This window comes from Ambystoma mexicanum, chromosome 10 (assembly GCF_040938575.1).
Source record: "Ambystoma mexicanum isolate Mex_15411 chromosome 10, UKY_AmexF1_1, whole genome shotgun sequence".
Classification (NCBI taxonomy): domain Eukaryota; kingdom Metazoa; phylum Chordata; class Amphibia; order Caudata; family Ambystomatidae; genus Ambystoma; species Ambystoma mexicanum.
In genome coordinates, this window is record NC_090932.1 from 53,959,689 (window position 1) to 53,977,681 (window position 17,993).

At 52.9% G+C, this 17,993-nt stretch overlaps 1 protein-coding gene across 3 annotated transcripts in view; it reads left to right on the forward strand.

Annotated features, from left to right (window-relative positions):
- Positions 1 to 4,199: 4,199 nt before the first annotated feature.
- MASP1 (MBL associated serine protease 1) overlaps positions 4,200 to 17,993 on the forward strand; it is a 587,565-nt gene continuing 573,771 nt past the window's right edge. Inside the window, exon 1 of one of the 3 annotated variants that reach the window (XM_069617478.1) lies at positions 4,200 to 4,534. In XM_069617478.1, the coding sequence (XP_069473579.1) occupies positions 4,530 to 4,534 (5 nt within the window). In that variant the 5' untranslated portion in view covers positions 4,200 to 4,529. The remainder of the gene's footprint in view (positions 4,535 to 17,993) is intronic. The other 2 variants (XM_069617479.1, XM_069617480.1) reach the window with 2 other exon arrangements.

Genomic DNA, 17,993 nt, shown 5'->3' on the forward strand with positions numbered 1-17,993 from the left:
CACGGGTGTGGCGCTTTCATTAGTGGACTATGGGCCTGCAAGAAGTCCTTAAAGTAATCGAGGCAGAAAGACAAAAAACTCTGGCGCGCGAACTCTGTAGGACTTTATCCTCAAGGAATGATGGTAAGTGCACAGAGTCAGCCATACTTGTTGGAGCTCCTCATCAAGCGATTCCTCGCACCCACGAGACTATTGTCTGTTCTAGCCAGGGGACCCAGGGACCATACTCAGGGGTAGTGAATCATATCAGGAACCATGCTAAAATAATCACTACAATATGTTGCAAGTGGTGGGGGCGATTCTCATTCCATGCAGTCGGACCGGTCCAATGTTACAATCAACAATGGTCTCAGTGTAGGCCAACCGGACACCAGTGGTGACCATAGGGACCAGGAGGGCAGAGATGCGGATATCATCCCAGCCTTACCTCGGGGCCATTTGTCCTGTCTCCTACGATCCATGATTAAACACTGCATACAAATAGCAGTGCATATCGAAGAGCAAGATATCGATATTTGCGCCCTTACTGAAACGTGGGCACACAGTGCTGCGGGCCCCTCTCTTAACCTGGCGATACCGGAAGGCTATTCTATGTTAAGAGCAGTCAGGGCCTCTGGGAGGGGGGGTGTGGTGCTGATATTCAAATCACATATCACTATCTGGGGAAACTCAATCAACATCTTAGAAGGCATTGAATCCTTGCAGGTGAAGATAGCTGTTAATGCAGAGACTACCATCAACTTATTTCTCATATACCAACCACCTTCTCATGTCGAGGATATCGCCACCGCTCTATCCAACCATCTTATGGCATATCTTAAACCCCACACCAGCTTCATTATTTTGGGTGATCTTAACTACTGGTTTCGCCACCAAGATGATCCCAAAGGAGCAGACTTGAAAGCTATTCTGGATTCCCTGGGCTTTGCTCAATGTAATCGTCACCCCTCGCACCAATTTGGACATACTTTGGACTGGCTTGCAGCAGTCAATGTGCCTATAACCGAATTAACCACCATGCCATGTCCATGGTCAGATCACTATTTTGTCAATTTTGTAATCCATTCGATCTTTCAAGTTAAACACAAAAACAAAATCTCTCCTCCCAGAAAGGCATGTAATTGGAAATTGCTCATTCCAGAACACATTTCCCAAATTGGTTAGACACTTGACAAATGATCTGCTCCCAGACACAGCTCAGGAACTCTCTGTAATACTCACGGAAACATTCGACGTCTAGCTCCGGAGAATATGAGAAAACACAAAGTAGTTACTCCCAACAAATCCTGGTTTACCCCTGCGCTAAGTAAAATGAAAGTGGCTATGCGTAAACAGTATTTTAAATGGAAAACAAACTATTCCGCTGACCTGCTCCTTGCCTATAAAGAGATAAAGAGGCAGCCAGATTGTATAAAGCTGCTATCTTAGAGGCAAGGAAGAACTTCTTTAACAATAGGATCACTGAAGGAAGGTCAGGGGCCAGGGAACATATTAAAATTCTCAAGGAGCAAGAATTTACTCCCGTTCTCGAGGTAAAGGAAATTGTAAAAGACAAAAAATGGTGCCAGGCTATTCAAGATGCTTTGGGCAACAAATTGCAGGGAATCAAAGATAATATTAGCCAAAAAAAGGCTAATGCTCTCAGTGAAGGGCAGATAGCTCAGCGGCAAAGTTGCTTGCCTTAGAAGCAAGACGACACGCAGCAACACAGGTTCGATTCCTGGGTCCGCGAGTAGAAACCTCTGGGTATTAAGCGTGTTATAAATACCCCATCATATCATATTGTATTATCATATCCAGATGCCCCTCAATTCCAGAATTCTCATTCTCTGCAATTACGCTGGAGGAACTGACGGAGGTGGTTAAACATCTGAAAACAACCAGCTGCAGGGGCGATCCAATGTCTGCCATTATAATCAAAACATGCCCCCCCATTCTTCCATTTGTAAACGCCTCTCTTAAAGAGAGCGTTGTACCAGATGGGTCACACCCTTATTAAAAAACCGGGCTTCTCTGAAGAGGACCCTTTGAATTATAGACGCATTACGAACTCGGGTTTTCTGATGAAGATTCTGGACCGAGTTGCCTATAGACAAATAGCCAAACACATAGAAAGCCACCCTGTTCTAAACTGCCGGCAATCAGGTTTCAGAGCAGGGCATAGTACTGAAATGGCCCTTCTGGAACTAAAATCTAGGCTCCTCTCTAATATAGATAAGGGAGAAACCACCATGCTCATGCTGCTGGACCTCTCAGCCGCATTCGACCTGGTTGACCAAACGTTGTTGGTCACCAGGCTCGAACAAGTGGCAGCATTCTCCCCCAATGCCTCGCAGTGGGTAGATTCCTTTCTCAAGAATTGGGTCAGTTGTGTTTGCTCAGACATAGCTGAAGCAGACACAATTCCGACTGAGTACGGAGTCCCGCAGGCACAAGTCTCTCGCCCTGCTTTTACAACATCTTCACTGTCCCCTTCTTCTCTATGTTGGTGCACGAAAAGATCTGGTTCACCAACTTTGCGGATGGTACGCAATGTATCATCCCTCTGACGGGAGATCATACCCGAGACGAAGACCGTATGAATAAAGCCTACACCTGTATTGAGAACTGGATGGTGCAAAACGGACTAGCTCGAAACGGAGCAAAAACTGAGCTCATGATTGTGGGATCCCCCAACCGGATCCCCAAGCTTGACGCCAGGTATAGCAAATTCCAGCTTGGTGAAGTTAAAATAGACACCCTCAAGAAAGTTAAGTCGCTAGGGGTGATTCTCGATCAACGCGTCTCCATGAATGCACATGTGGGAAGTGTAGTATCTGGCGCGGCTTATTACTTTTAACTTTTCACACACCTCAGACCCATGATTTCCCAGGCTAATGCAGAAACCTTGGTGAGAGCCATAGTAGGAGCCAAAATGGACTATTGTTGCAGTCTGCTGACGGGCATCAGAAAAAGGAAATCAACAGACTGCAAGTCATTCAAAACGGTGCAGTGAGGGTGGTCACGGGTCTCACCAGAAGGGACCATGTCACCAGCGAGGCTACATGTAGAGGCCAGAATTCGTTATCGCCTTATTCTTATCACTTTTAAGAGACTCCTGGGCACCGTGCCCAGCTACCTTAATGAATTGATGTTGCCCAAGAGTTCCCTACAGGTCCTCAGATCACAGGAGATAATAATGCTCGTAATCCCGAAAAAAAATAAGTCCAAGAAAGCTGGAAAAGGAGCCTTTGCTATAGCAGCCTCGACGGCCTGAAATCGTCTACCTTTGGACCTAAGGCTGGAAACGGCACTCGAGGTCTTCAAAAGAAAGCTAAAAACCTGGCTTTTTGACTAGAGCTCCCTCGAGTTGTAGCTCTTGACATCCTCGGTTTGCTGACTCCTATTTTGTTTCTCGTTGTTTCAGTCTTGTCCGCACCCTCATGCCCAAGGGTTCATTGCTGCCCAATACAAATGGGTCTCTACGGTGGGAGGAACTAAGCACTTAAAGGAAAATTCTCCCTCACTCCGCCCCACCGGCAAACTTAGGCCCTCATCCCAGTTGTGCCAGTACCGGTGGGATACCAGCAAAACTGTCATGCCGTTTCTGCCATCGGATGTCAAGTTTTTTTACCAGGATATTACTGGCAGTAAATTCTCATTTCCAGACTCAATGGATGGGATTGCCGGAACTACCGGCACCTGTAGTACCGGTGCCGGCGATTCTGGCATGCATTCGATGGCAGGGACCTGAACTCCCAGCAGGTCAGGTCTGCCGGTAGTTCATTGCGAATTATTGGCATTTTTTCCCAGCATTTTTTCCAGATCGGGGGAGTTAATGAGCCCCTCAGACTTTGCCGGTGCGGCAACGTGCTGCTAAACAGAATTACCTGCATGTTTTTACTGGAGCGGCAAAGTCCTAATGCCTGGTGTGTGGTGACACTATTGGGGCAAGTCGCACTTGCCATATGACCACCACAATCTACGGGTGTTAACAAAGCTTGGTATGTGATGGGAGCTTGGTGTGTGATGGGAGTTTGGTGTGTGATGGGAGCTTGGTATGTGATGGGTGTCTGTGGAAATAACCTCTGGACGTCACTGTCCCTTTAAGCGACTTTGGGAACTGTTCCGTTCTTTTCACAAAGTTCAGCAACAAACGAAAACAGCCCTTTAGTCATCAGGGGCGATTCCAGAGTCAGAAGGTGGGGGGAGAGTGAAGGATACATACACGTCCTGACTCCTGGGGTCCAAAGAACGTGCCAGTATGACTCCCCCGCCCCCAATGCCCAGCACCCTGGGTGAGGAGCACGGGTGGGCTGTGCGCGGGACAGTGGAGTGGGCAGGGGAAGGACACATTGCTAGTCCTGTCAGGCTCCTGGGAGGGGCGAATTTCCATGCGGCGAGGAGAGGGGGGGTTTCAGGGGGAGTGCCCAGCACGGGGAACAGCCAGCCCCAAGCAGATGGGCAGACTCACAGCCCCGTGAAGAAAGCTGGGAACCAGGAACCCTAGTGACCGGCCGGTGAGGAGAGGGGCACCAGGAGGCGACGAGATGAGGTGAGTAGGGCGGAACAGCGGCGCAGCAGCAGGGCACACCCACACCGCACGCTGTGCCGTGTCAGGTACCGCGAGTACCGCGCCCAGACTTGGCGCTTCTGTGCATTCTGGTAAATGTAGTTTTGCTTTCTCTCGTAAAAGTACAGGAATGCACGTACCACAATGCAAAGAGAAGCCAGGACAGGATGAAATACGCCATGCACCGGACTGCTCCATGTCACTCCCATAACACTACTCGGGCCACTAGGCGCTTTGCGGGTGCGGGCTTCTGGACACATGGTTATCTGAGGAGAGATTACACCTGTTGGCACCGTATCAAGAGGGGCTTTAATGGGGTGTGAGCCAGGTAGTCCTGGGGCAATCGGCGCTCGCACTTCTCACACACAGAGCAGAGTTGCCGCTTGAGTAAATGCGCCTGCTGCAGCGCGAGATGTATCTGGACTTTAATGTTCCGTTTTCGTGTCATTCTTTGTAATGCTGATGTGCTGTAGCTATTGGGCTGTGTCCTCGTTTGTTGATGGCAACCTATTTATAAGTGCTGAGTGTTCTGGGTGTACGTCCAGGCGCTACATAAAGAGGCACTCCTGCGACCAGAGACATTTCAGTTTGCTGTGAACACTGCATAAAGTACTCCACTTTTCTCCCTCCTCCTATCACGGTCACTTTTCGCCATCCTTTCCTGTGAAGTGTGCCTCCAGTGTTCTTCTGTATAGCGCCTTGTGCAATGAGCGCCTTGTGTCAAAGAGCTCTTATTTTTGGAAGACACGAGGCACATGCAGATTTCAGTCAATTGCCCAAGATCACAACATGTGCAGAAAGTGGCCCGATTCCAAAGTGTGGGGTGAAGTATTGCACTTCAACTGTTATAACAAGGGCGTGGGTTTGGGGGTTCCAAAAAGTGCATAAGGATTCAGAAGCCAAATTGGGGTGAAGATCATTAGAGAAAAGGTCCAGAGAGCTGCCGAGAGTGGGCAGGGCATGGCACCCCCAAACCTCATAAGGAGGGGGCAATCTGCGGAGGGTGGGGGAGAGGAGGGAGATGTTACCCCAGGAGAGAGAGTGTGCGGGCGTGGTTTCGGGGGGCAGTGGGGTGAGACGTGTCTTGGTTAACATGGGCTCAGGGGTAACAGAAGAGCACTTTATTTATGGAGGGGGGGCACAGTGCATACGGAAGCAGTGCCCATGACTCGGTAACGATCCCCCTCCCCCAACCCCTCCCCGCCAGGCTTAGCACAGACACAACCGAGCAACCACCGGGTGCCAGCAAAGACGGAGCTGAAGACAAGGCTACAGTGGTCTGAATAAATGGACTTGGCGATCCTCCACTGCCATTGTATACCCTTCTCAGTTATTGGAGAGATAACCAGCTAGCGTGTGCGCACGAACGGTGGGACTCTTCTCGTGTTTCGGGGTGCACGCACCCGCCCAGGGTGGAAGTTATACAGCTGCGCAGCCTGCCCCTCTGATGCGGTGTGGAAAGCAGGTGCTGCCCAGATCCCTCTCAAAGCTACGTACTCTGCTGACCTTGGATGGATGAAAGGCGGCGTCGTCCGTTGACCCTTCGGGAAGCAGTTAATTTGGGGGCCTTTGTGTGTTTGGATGCACTGTTTGTTGTTAACGATTTCCATCAGAGAGAGACAGAAACAAAGCAGCCCCCCGCCCCCAGCCAGCTTGAATAGAGTTTGCACCAGAAAGAGGGGCAGGGGGCTCTCTACTAATTAATGGCCAGGATGTCTAGCAGCTCCTAATCTCCGGGAGGACCCCAGGCGCTCTTAGACAAAGGCAGGCGGGTGGGGGAGGGGAGTGTTCCATCGTGGATTATGAACACACTTCTACTTTGGTCTCACAAGTCTCATTCGTTGTGTGTGAATCGTACTCTCGGGGAGCGGTCTGAATCCTGGCCGGTGTAACCCCTCCCCCCACTGACATGAGGTCCGGGGTCATGACATCTCACTCCTGGACCCTTGGATCTTGAGATAAAACAGGACTCCTCTGACCAGCCCGTGCTTCTAAAAAGCAAACCCGGCATGTCATTGGCTGTAAACTGGGCAGCAGCATGCCAGGAAAAACCCCGACATGTGACTGGCTGTCAGTGAACTACTGGGCAGGAGCCTGTCGGGTAATAACCTGGCATGAGACTGACTCTTTCAACGTTCTACTGGGCAGCAGCCTGTCAGGACAAACCGTGGCATGTGACTGGCTGTCGGTGAACTACTGAGTGCTGAAGGTATCCTGTCAGGAACAGCCCTGGCATGTGACTGACTCTGCCTAAGCAGCAGTGAGCAGCATTCTGCCAGGAAAACCCGAAAAAGTGGCTGACTCTGTTAAGGTACTACTGGAAGCACCCGGCCAGAAGAAAAAAAAATGCCATGCGACTATCTCTGCCTGTGTCTGACTCTGCCAAAGTAATATAGGGCTGCCGAATGCTAGGAACACACCTGAGATGGGACTGCCCCTGTCAAATTACTACTGGCAGGAGCCTGTCACGAAAACCCTTATCATTTGACTCATTCTGCCATGGTACTATTAGGTAGCAGCTTGTTAGGAACCACCCTGGCATCTCACTGACTGCCAGAGTACTGCTGAAGGCAACATCCTGTCAGGGAAATCTCTGGCATGTGAATGACTGTGTCCAGGTTCTAGTGGGCAGCATCCTGTCAGGAATACTCCTGGCATGTGACTGACACTGTCCAGGTTCTACTAGGCAGCATCCTGTCAGGAATACTCCTGGCATGTGACTGACACTGTCCAGGTTCTACTAGGCAGCATCCTGTCAGGAATACTCCTGGCAAGTGACTGACACTGTCCAGGTTCTACTAGGCAGCATCCTGTCAGGAATACTCCTGGCATGTGACTGACACTTTCCAAGTTCTACTGGGCAGCATCCTGTCAGGAAAACCCCTGGCAAGTGACTGACACTGTCCAGGTTCTACTAGGCAGCATCCTGTCAGGAATACTCCTGGCATGTGACTGACACTTTCCAAGTTCTACTGGGCAGCATCCTGTCAGGAACACTCTTGGCATGTAACTGACTCTGTCCAAGTGCTAATGGGCTGCAGCCTGTCAGGAACATTCTGGCATGTGACTGACTGTCAAGTACTACTGGAAGCATCGTGTCAAGAATACTCCCGCCCTGACATGTGACTGACTCTGTCCAAGTGCTACTGGGCAGCAGCCTGCCAGGAAAACCCCTGGCATGTGACTGACTGTCAGAGTACTAGTGGAAGCATCCTGTCAGGAACACTCTTGGCATGTAACTGACTCTGTCCAAGTGCTAATGGGCTGCAGCCTGTCAGGAACATTCTGGCATGTGACTGACTGTCAAGTACTACTGGAAGCATCGTGTCAAGAATACTCCCGCCCTGGCATGTGACTGACTCTGTCCAAGTGCTACTGGGCAGCAGCCTGCCAGAAACACCTCTAGCATGTGGCTCACTCTCTGAAAGCAATACTAGACAGCATTATGTCAGGAAAACCCAGCCAAGTGACTGACTCTGCGTAAGTCATACTGGAAGCACCCTGTCGGAAACAACCCTAACATTCGACAGTCTCTGCCAAGTCCTACTGAGAAGCAGCACGTTAATAAAACCCCTGGCATGTGACTGACTCTGCCATACTACTATGGGCAGCAGCCCGTTAGGGAATTCCTTACCATTTCACTGATTCTGCCATAGTACTGTTAGGGAGCAGCATGTCAGGGACAACCTTGACATGTGACTGACTGCCTGAGTACTACTGAAGGTGTCCTGTCAGGAAAACCCTCAGCATGTGACTGACTCTTCCGCAGTGCTACTGGAAGCTTCCTGTCAGGAAAACCATTGGCATATGACTGATTCTGTAAAAGTGCTACTGGGCAGCTGCCTGTCAGGAAAATCACAGGCATGTGGCTGACGCTTTCAAAGTGTTATTGGACAGCAGCCTGTCAGGAAAAGCCCTGACATGTGACTGACTGTCAGAGAACTGCTGGAAGCATGTTGTCAGTAAATCTACTGGCATGTGACTAATTCTGTCCAAGTCTGGAAACCCTCTAGGCCCTACTGACCAACAGCACGTCAGAAAACTCCCCCAGCATGTGACTGACTCTGCTAAAGTGTTACTGGGCTAGAGACTGCTAGAAAAAACCCTGGCCTGGGACTGCCTCTGCCAAAAGACTACTGGTAGGAACCTGTTGGGAGAGCCCCTACCCTTTGACTGATTCTGCCATAGCACTGTTAAAGAGCAGCCTGTCAGGAAAAACCTTGGCATGACAGACTCTGCCGATGTACAATTGAGCAACAGTCTTTCAGGAAAACCTCTGGCATGTCATCTGTCCTGACAAAGTGGTGCTGGGCAGGAGACTGGCAAGAACACTCCTGATAAGTGACTGACTGACAAAGTTCTACTGGAAGCAGCCTATCAGGAAACACCGATATGTGACTGACTCTACAATGGTACTACTGGGAGCACCCTGTCAGGGAAAACCCCTGATACGTGACAGCCTCTGTCAAAGTCCTACTGGCCAGGGGCCTGCTGGTATACACCGTAGTGTGACTCTCTCTACAGAAGTTCTACTGAGCAGGAGCCTGTCTGGAAAGGTGTTGGCATGTGACCGGCGCGGCCTCAGTCCTACTTCTGTTTTAGAAGCATAATAATGCCCAGATGTACTGGCCACGTCCAAGGCCTGTAGGCCTTCACAGGCACCAGCCTGCCAGGAAATCTCATGGCACGTGCCTGCTTCTAAAACTACCCTGTGGGGGAACACTTCTGAGTGGTGACTGACTGTGTTCCATTCACACTACTTTTCCCGGGGCCCAAGAAAGTCAGGAATTCTATCACTCGACTGACCCCCCACCGGCCCCAGAGCCACTGACATGTGCGTGGGAATGTCCATGCCCCAGTCATACAGACCTTTCCGTGGTACCTACCGCCTGTACATCACCTGGCACGTCACTGGTTCCCCAGTGCTCTACCAGACGTGTCGCATGTACTTGACTTACCGAACAGAAGAGCCTTGAGCCGATAAGGTCCTATTCCCTTTCTTTATGTCGAACAACATCACCAAAAATATCTGGTTATAGTGCGACCCGCTTTACTCCGAAATTATAAGCTAGTCAAATCTAGCAACTACTTAAGTACCCAAGACCAGCGTGTTCTGTCCAGTGATAGAAGTGAACTTAAATATTAGTGGAACACCCTTCCTGGCCGTTCCTGCTCACTTCGACCACTGGTTCCGTCACGTTTTAGTTAACTTGTGGGTGTTTTCTCATGCTGTCAAGGGAAGAGGTTGGAGTTATAACCAAAACAATGTGCAGTCAATGCTGGGCGACTTTTAAATGTTAAACAAAGACCAATGCTGAACAAATGTTTTCACGCAGTGGTTAAATTACACAGCGGTATGTATCCAAAAGCACCAAAGAGCTGTCACTGTTTCCGAGGAAAATGCAACTCTTGCCGTCAGCACCTGAAGGAGAAAAAGTTGAGTCCGCTCTACCACAACTCAAAGTGGCGCTCTATCGAATGCATTCATGTTTGCAGCAAGCCCTTTAACCCACTGAGCTATCTTACCAGGTCGGAGCGTGTCTGGGCTCTGGATGGTCCGTGGCATGACTGTTCTTTGACATGAAAATGCTGTCACAGAACTTTCCTTAGGCTTGAATGATCTGGTGGGTGGAGGTCACACCAGAAAACTGCAAACAATTCCTTTTAACAAACTTTAGGGTGCAATGAAGGTCGCGGAAGTGTGAAGTAATGTCACTTGAGGACTGTGGCTTGCATATGATATGATAGGTTATTTATAACGCGCTCAATACCCGGAGGTTTAAGCGCGGACCCGGGGATCGAACCTGTGTTGCTCCGCGTTGACTTTCTTTCAAGGCGAGCTACCTTTCTGTGACTCCTTAGCTGACGAGTACACCCATGTCATGTGTGGGGACACCTTGAAACAGTCCTGTTTTTCCCCCATTGCATTCAGGAACCTGTACCGTATTTTCCAATGGGCCTACAAATCCCAGCACACTATGTTGGAAAACCAGCTGTCATGCACGACGTGGGGCCACTTGGTAGCTATGTTACATAGCGCCTACTCTTTTCTGCCAAGGGACATCACCAGGGGTGGACTGGCCTATAGGGAACTCTGGAGATTTCCCGGTGGGCCTCTGCACCTTGGGCCTCTTTTGTGTGGTATTTCCAAATTTTCTCTTAGGAAAAGCATTCGGCTTGCTGAAAACGTGTCATATGGGGCCACTTTTAACATTATTTCCAGGGCCTCTTTTGGTCCCCAGTAATTTTTTCCAGGGCCTTTTTTAGTCCCCAGTCCACCCCTGGACATCACTTTTAATGTGAAAACAGAATTTTAGAATCTCTACCGCTCTTTTTTTTTGTTGCACCCTCTGTTTGGTTATTGCAATATTTTTCCATTTCGCCCCTGATGCAAATCCCCTTCCCTGAAGCCTGGTGAGCTTCCGGGGTGTCCCTTCCGGTTCAGAGTTCTAGAATGTGCACGAGTTTGGCGGATCTGTCGAGTATCTGCAGCGGGAGAATTATTTGTGAAACGTGGAAAAGCGCTGACGTTCCTGCAAACTGTTTGGCAAAGACTGACAATGAACCTTGGCCCCCTAGCCTGGGAGAAGGGGAGTGCGCAGCTGGGAATGAGGCAAAGGACATTGCCCCCCTTGCCTGGGAGAAGGGGAGTGCGTAGCTGGGAGTGAGGCAAAGGACATTGGACGCCATGAGTTATGCAAGAGCAAACACAGAACGCTGTGTGCACACGTGGGACCCTGTCACAGAAAACAGGGCAGAAAAGGTTCTGTCTGCTGAGCACACATGTGCCCCTCCCCCCACCCCCTCTACAGTTGAGGAATATACACAGTCCTCCACCCAGAGGAGTGGTGATTCAAACACCCTGCCAATGGGCTCCCAATAAGTGGATCCAGTCGCTTGGGCATTCCTCGGCTTCCGCTAGTTCCTCTGAGGGCCACCTTCATCCTTATTCTGAATATGTGCCGCGTGCTGTGACGCTACCTATGCTGGCAGCTTAGAACCAAAATGCCAGGACCCTACAATGAATTTACAATCATTCACCCTCTCTTGCCTGAGGCCTGAGCGACCAGACCGCACCACTGACGCTTAGAAGTCCATGCTACGACTCCTGATGAACAGAGGATAGCACAGGGGCTGTTGGGGGTCTCTGGGTGTCCCCACTGCGTGCCCGCGAGCCCCTCCACCCACAGACGCCACACGGACACGTCTGTGCGGTTCGGGCTCCCCGGTCGCTCTGACGCGGCCGGGAACGCCCCGTTTATTTAAGGCGCACGCGGCGACGTGCAACGTCACGCCGCCGCGTGCGTATCCCCTCACGGGGCAACGCCACACTCCTCCTTTTTCCGGGAGGAACAACAACAAACAGACACGTCAAACCATAGCACTGCACACAAGGTCACTTGCGAACTTCAAAGCCCATGCCCCCTTTTATTATCAGCCTCCCAGGTCCCCTTCACTACGGAACACAGTCAATTGGCCCCAGCACGTAGTCTCCGAGGTAGGCAGGTCTCCCTCGCCCAGCCCTCTGGGGGTACCTCCCACCTACCTCAGCCGCCGGACTCCCTGCTGCTCCAGTGCCTCGTTCTGGTGACCCCACGAGTTCCCCCCGGGGGGTATCTTCATCCGGGAGGACAGTCTCATCCGGGTCAGGCGGGAGTACAGTTCGAGAGTCCCCCAGTTTCTTGAAAAAACTCACATTTCGAGTGACGGCCGACTTCCCGTCCGAGGCCGTTACCATTGATCCTTTCACTGCCACTACGTCCAGCGGCTCGGGTTCATATGGGAGCGAGAGTTTTCCATGGGGATGCCGATTCCTGATCAGCACTTCGTCGCCCGGTTCCAGCCGCTGCGGACGAAGACCCCGCCGTGTGTTTTCTTGAAGTGTCCTCGCCTGTCGCTCCGCTTCCACCCGTTGGTCATCTATTACACCGGGTATCTTTTCCTGTACCTCCGGGAGGAGACCTCGAGGGCACCTTCGAAATAGGGCTTCAGCCGGGGCTACCCCAGTCGAGGCGTGTGGGGTGGTACGGTATACTCTTAGAAACTGGTATAGCGCCCGCTGGAGAGGCTGGCCCTGTCCCGGGGCTATCCGGAACGTTTTGTTTAATGTCCTCATCAGCCTCTCGGCATCCCCGTTGGCGCGGGGCCACAGCGGGGACACCTTCCGGTGGGCCACTCCGCAGCTCTCGAGAAACTCCGAGAACCTCGCGCTCTGGAATGGGGATCCATTGTCCGAGCACAGGGTCACGGGAAACCCATGGGTGGCAAAGATCTTTTCCACGGCGCCGACCACGTGCTCAAACGCCACCGACTCGACGAACTCCACCTCCGGGTATCGCGAGTACTCATCGACGATGGCTAGGAAGTGAGTACCTACGGCCGTGGATCCGAAGTCCGCATGTACCACCTCCCACGGGCGGGTCCCCCGTGGCATTACTTCAATTTCCGGCTCCCGCTGTACTGGGGAGGCCGCCTGGCACCATACACAGGCCGCTACAAAGTCGTCCACTTTTCTTTCCAACTCGGGGAACCACACCTTCAGCCTCAGTCTCGCCTTCGTTTTGGCGGCCCCTTGGTGTCCCTGGTGTGCCAGGTTGATGACTTCGTGGACCTTGGAGCCCGGCACCACCAGGCGATCGCCCCGCAGCAGCAGGCCCGACTCTGTGAAGGACAGCTCGTCCCTCACCTTCCAGAGTTGCTCGAGGGTCACTTTGGCCTCTTGAGTGCGCCCTGCCACCAACTCCAGCACGGCCTTCCAGGACCCCGACTGCATCGATCTCCTCAGGATGCGGAAGCATTCATCGTTGGCCGCAGCACTCTCCAGCTCGGGTAGCGGCATTGCATTGGGGGTGGCGCTCTCGACCACCATGCTGACGTGATCATCAGCCTCCTCCGCACACGACTCTTGTGCGGGTCCGCCCCTGCCCACCGGATGCCTGGACAGGTAGTCAGCCGCATTGTTGGCCCCCGGCCGGTAGATCAGGGTGACGCCATATTCCAGGAGGGCCAGCAACCATCGCTCGATCCTGGCGGGTGGTTTGGAAGAGGATCCGGCCATAATCGGAATCAGTGGTTTATGGTCTGTTACCACTGTCACGGGTCTCCCCAGCACGTAGAGCCGAAAATGCCGACAGCCCCACAGAACCGCCAGTGCCTCCCGTTCAATCTGTGAGTACCTCTGTTCGGTCTCGGAGAGGGCCTTGCTCGCGTATGCCACGGGCCTCATTCCCCCATCTTTGCCCACCTGGGTGAGGACTGCCCCGAGGCCAAATGGGCTGGCGTCCACAATAATCTCTGACTCCAGGGAGGGGTCAAAGAAAGCCACTGTGTCCTCTGCTGTCAGGGCACCCTTGATGTCCTCGAATGCCGACTGTTCTAACGGGCCCCACTGCCAGATGGTATCCTTTTTCATCAGGGCCCTCAGAGGTTCCGACCTCGAGGCGAGATTCTTGATGAAACGCCCACAGTACGTCACCATACCCAGGAAGCTCCGCACCTCTGACGCTGACTCAGGGGGGCGTGCCGCCTTGATGTCTTGGACCTTCTTGGGGTCAGGGGATACCCCGCCCTCCTTGAAGATGAAACCAAAGAACTCAATGGTCGGGCGGAGGAATTCACACTTGTCCTTGTGGAGGGTGAGCCCCAGCGACTGCAGCCTTTCAAGGGTTTTGGCTAGGCGTTTCAGATGGTCAGGTTCAGTCCTAGCAAAGACCAGAATGTCGTCGCTAATGTTCAGGACGCCCTCCAGGTCTGCGAGAGCGCCACGGATTATGTTCTGAAACACCTCGGCCGCAGACGACACTCCGAAGCTCAGCCGCTTGTATCTATAGAGCCCCTTGTGGGTGGTAAAAGTTGTGATGTAACGGGACTCTGGGTGTAGAACAACCTGGTGATACCCAGCTCGTAAGTCCAACTTCGAGAAGAACCGGGCCCCTTGCACTTCTGCGATGATGTCATCCATCGTCGGGGTCAGGTGTCGTTCTCTCCTGATGGCCTTATTGGGCAACCGCATGTCCACACAGATTCGGACCGAGTCCGGTTGTTTAGGTTTCCTCGCCACTACGATGGGGGATACCCATGGTGTGGGGCCCTCCACCTTTTCAATTACGTCCAAGTTCACCAGGTTATCGAGTTCCCTGTCCACCTGGTCCCTTAGATGAAATGGGATCCGCCTGTGCTTCAGGGCTACGGGCTGTACCGACTCGTCAATGTGGAGCCTCACGGGGTCACCGTTCATTCTCCCAATCCCTTTGAAGATGTCAGCATACTTGTCCAGCAGGTCATTGATGTCCTCCAAGTATACTGAATAGGCAAAGCTGACTATGCCAAGGGCCTCCGCTGCCGCACAGCTGAGCAGGGTGTTGCTGCTCACCGCAGTCACATAGAATCGGGCCCTGATTTTCGACCCGTCATGTTCCACCTTGGCGACAAACGCCCCATCAAGTGGTAGGGGATCACGCCCACCAAATGCGAAGATGCGGGCTCTTGGCGTCGCCAGCCTCGGGGGTGGGTTGAGCGCAGCATAATGTCCTCTCGCCATTACGTTGACAGAGGCCCCAGTGTCGACTAACACCGGGACCGGCGAGCAGTTCACCTCTACGACACATCTCGGCTGTCTTCTGCTCCTCCCCTTGAGGACCTCCATGCTGGAGACGAAGAAGATATTCTCCTCATCCTCCTCCTCCACTTCTTCCGCCAGCGCCTCCTCGGGTTCCGCTTGTTCCACCTGAGCTACATTCGGCGGGCGGTATTGCCGCGGGGCCCATAGACGAGGTTGTCCTCTCGGAATAAGTACCGGCAGGGTCGCCCTGCACACCCTCGAGAAGTGGTCAGGCACCCCACAGCGTCCACAGATCTTTCCTTTCGCCATGCACTCCGATGAGTGGGGGAGGTCATAGCCGCACTTCTGGCACGACTCCACCGGCTTCCCTGCTCTGTCTCTGGGAGGTACACCGGGTTTTCGCACCCCTCTGCCGCCCCGCCAGACAGCGCACACCTCCTCCGGTCTCGCTGCACGGGATCCGGCCTCCATCTTGTTGGCACGAGCCTCCGCCACCTCATGGCACCTCCCGAGCTCCAGGATTCTGGGCAGAGTGAGTCCGGGCTCTCTTAGAACTTGTCGCCTCAGCTTGCCAGATGAGCATGCCTGGATCAGCATGGTCCTTATCATGTCCTCCGCATCCCCCCACGCACACCCTTGTGACAGGCGGCGCAGGCGGCCATAGAAGGTGTCAAGCGTCTCATCCTCCTTCTGTTTGGCCGACAGCATGACGAACCTTTCGAAATCCACGTTGGCAAGGGGGACGAAATGCGCGAGGAGGGCGGCTTTGGCTTGATCATAGGAGTTACCCGCTGGAGTTAACGATTCAAAGATCTCCTGCACGGTCGCTCCTGCGGAGTACAACATCGTGGCCACCCTGCTGTCATCATCCGCGACCTGGGCGGCTCGAAAGTACATGTCCAGCCGTCCGATCCATCTCCTCCATCGGGGCCCCAGGCTGGATGGGGGGCCCGTAGCATCAAATTCCGGAATAGGCTGTAGGGCCGCTTGCGCCCTGGCTTGGGCCATGGCCAGGGGTGGTGGTTGAATCGGAGGGGGAACGGCAGCAACCGGGCGCGGCTGTGGGGTTTGCTGCTGGATCTGATCTGTTGAGTCTTCGTCCTGCGAATCTTCCGAGGCCGTCGCACCCCCAAGGGCACGGGAATCACTCATAGGCGCAAGCGCACAGGCACCCTCGTTCTAATCCTGAGGGCCGCAACTTGCCCTTCTCCCCACACTGCCACCACCCACGTGATGATGAAAGGGTTAAAGGAGAGTACCTCGAGGTGCCTTGTGTCCACGTGGGCCGCAGAAGCGGGAGCGTCATCCCCCACGTGATGATGATGAAGGGGTTGAAGAGGGTCCTGAAGAGGATTTGTGTATAAAAGTTCCCAAAAATTGAGCTTTGAAAAGGAATGGGCTGAGAAGGCCCAGCCACCTCAGTCCAACTTCCAGATACAACTCGACGTCATCGCCTGAAAAATGGCCAAAATATCAAAATTCTGGCATGGGCCTGCGGGTTGTGCTGCCCGCAGTCAGGAAATCCAAAAATTAGGCTTGGATGGCCTTCCTACTCCAAACCGGAGCTTACGGAAGATCCTCCACCTCGTGCGCAAAATGGCCGCCAGCCGCGTGTGGTCCGCGGCCTCAGCGTGATGCGAAACACCCACGGATGTTTCCCATTAATGTAGAAAAATTGTCCGGGATCGCGCTCACCGCCGGGCCCGGGCATCCGACACTCGTCGCCACTGTTGGGGGTCTCTGGGTGCCCCCACTGCGTGCCCGCGAGCCCCTCCACCCACAGACGCCACACGGACACGTCTGTGCGGTTCGGGCTCCCCGGTCGCTCTGACGCGGCCGGGAACGCCCCGTTTATTTAAGGCGCACGCGGCGACGTGCAACGTCACGCCGCCGCGTGCGTATCCCCTCACGGGGCAACGCCACAGGGGCCACCAGAGCAACAGAGGTTCGAATCCCGGATCCGCGCGCGTTATAAAAATACAATTAAATAAATAAATAAACTGGTGAGATTCGAAACTTTAGCATTGAGCATGGCACGATCCCGGCTACTTTACCATGCTACGGATTCTCTAATCGCCCAATGGATGCCTAAGGCTGAAATCTCTCTCCCTGGTGGGGTACACGCATTAAAGGGGAAGAACCCCACTCTGTCTGTGTCTCCTCTCTCCGTTAAAGGAAATAGGGCAGATCCAAGCACGATGATTGATTCATCAAACGCTTCACTTGAAAAAGCAATGGAGGTGCCTGAAACGCTGTGCAGGTCAATAGAATGACTCTGTTAAACCCTTGACTTGGTGCTCACAATCAAAGGCCACATTTTAACAGTGTAAAGATATCATGATTCTGAATATGATTGGCAACACATGTAAATACTATTTATTGATAGATGCTGTGTCCCTCCAGCCTCTTTCCTTTGCAGTTGGTGAGCAGGTGCAAGTGGATCTAGGTCACCTGGCCTAAGCCCCGCACACCTGCCAATCACCTTAAACCGTTGGCACCTTCCTGTTTTCCCACCCTTTTTCCCTACTTAAGTGGCATTCAGCCGTTTTCCTTTGCAGTTGGTGAGCAGGTGCAAATGGATCTAGGTCACCTGGCCTAAGCCCCACCCACCTTCTTAGGCCTGCCTCTTCCCTTCTGTTCTTAACTCTTAGATCAAGGCTGTGTCTCGCCCGGGCTTTTGAAGTGAAGGGATATTCCTGTTTGGACCCATTCAGACCGGCAGTACCCATGGCCCAAATCCCTCCTTAGACAACAGATATGCACACGCTGACTTTTCTCCCTCTGTCCTCACAGGCCATCCCTGCCATCACCAGGCAACGCCAACAACATTGCCCCTCCTATAAGGCATGGACTCCGGAATGCAGCAACCTCATCCTCCTC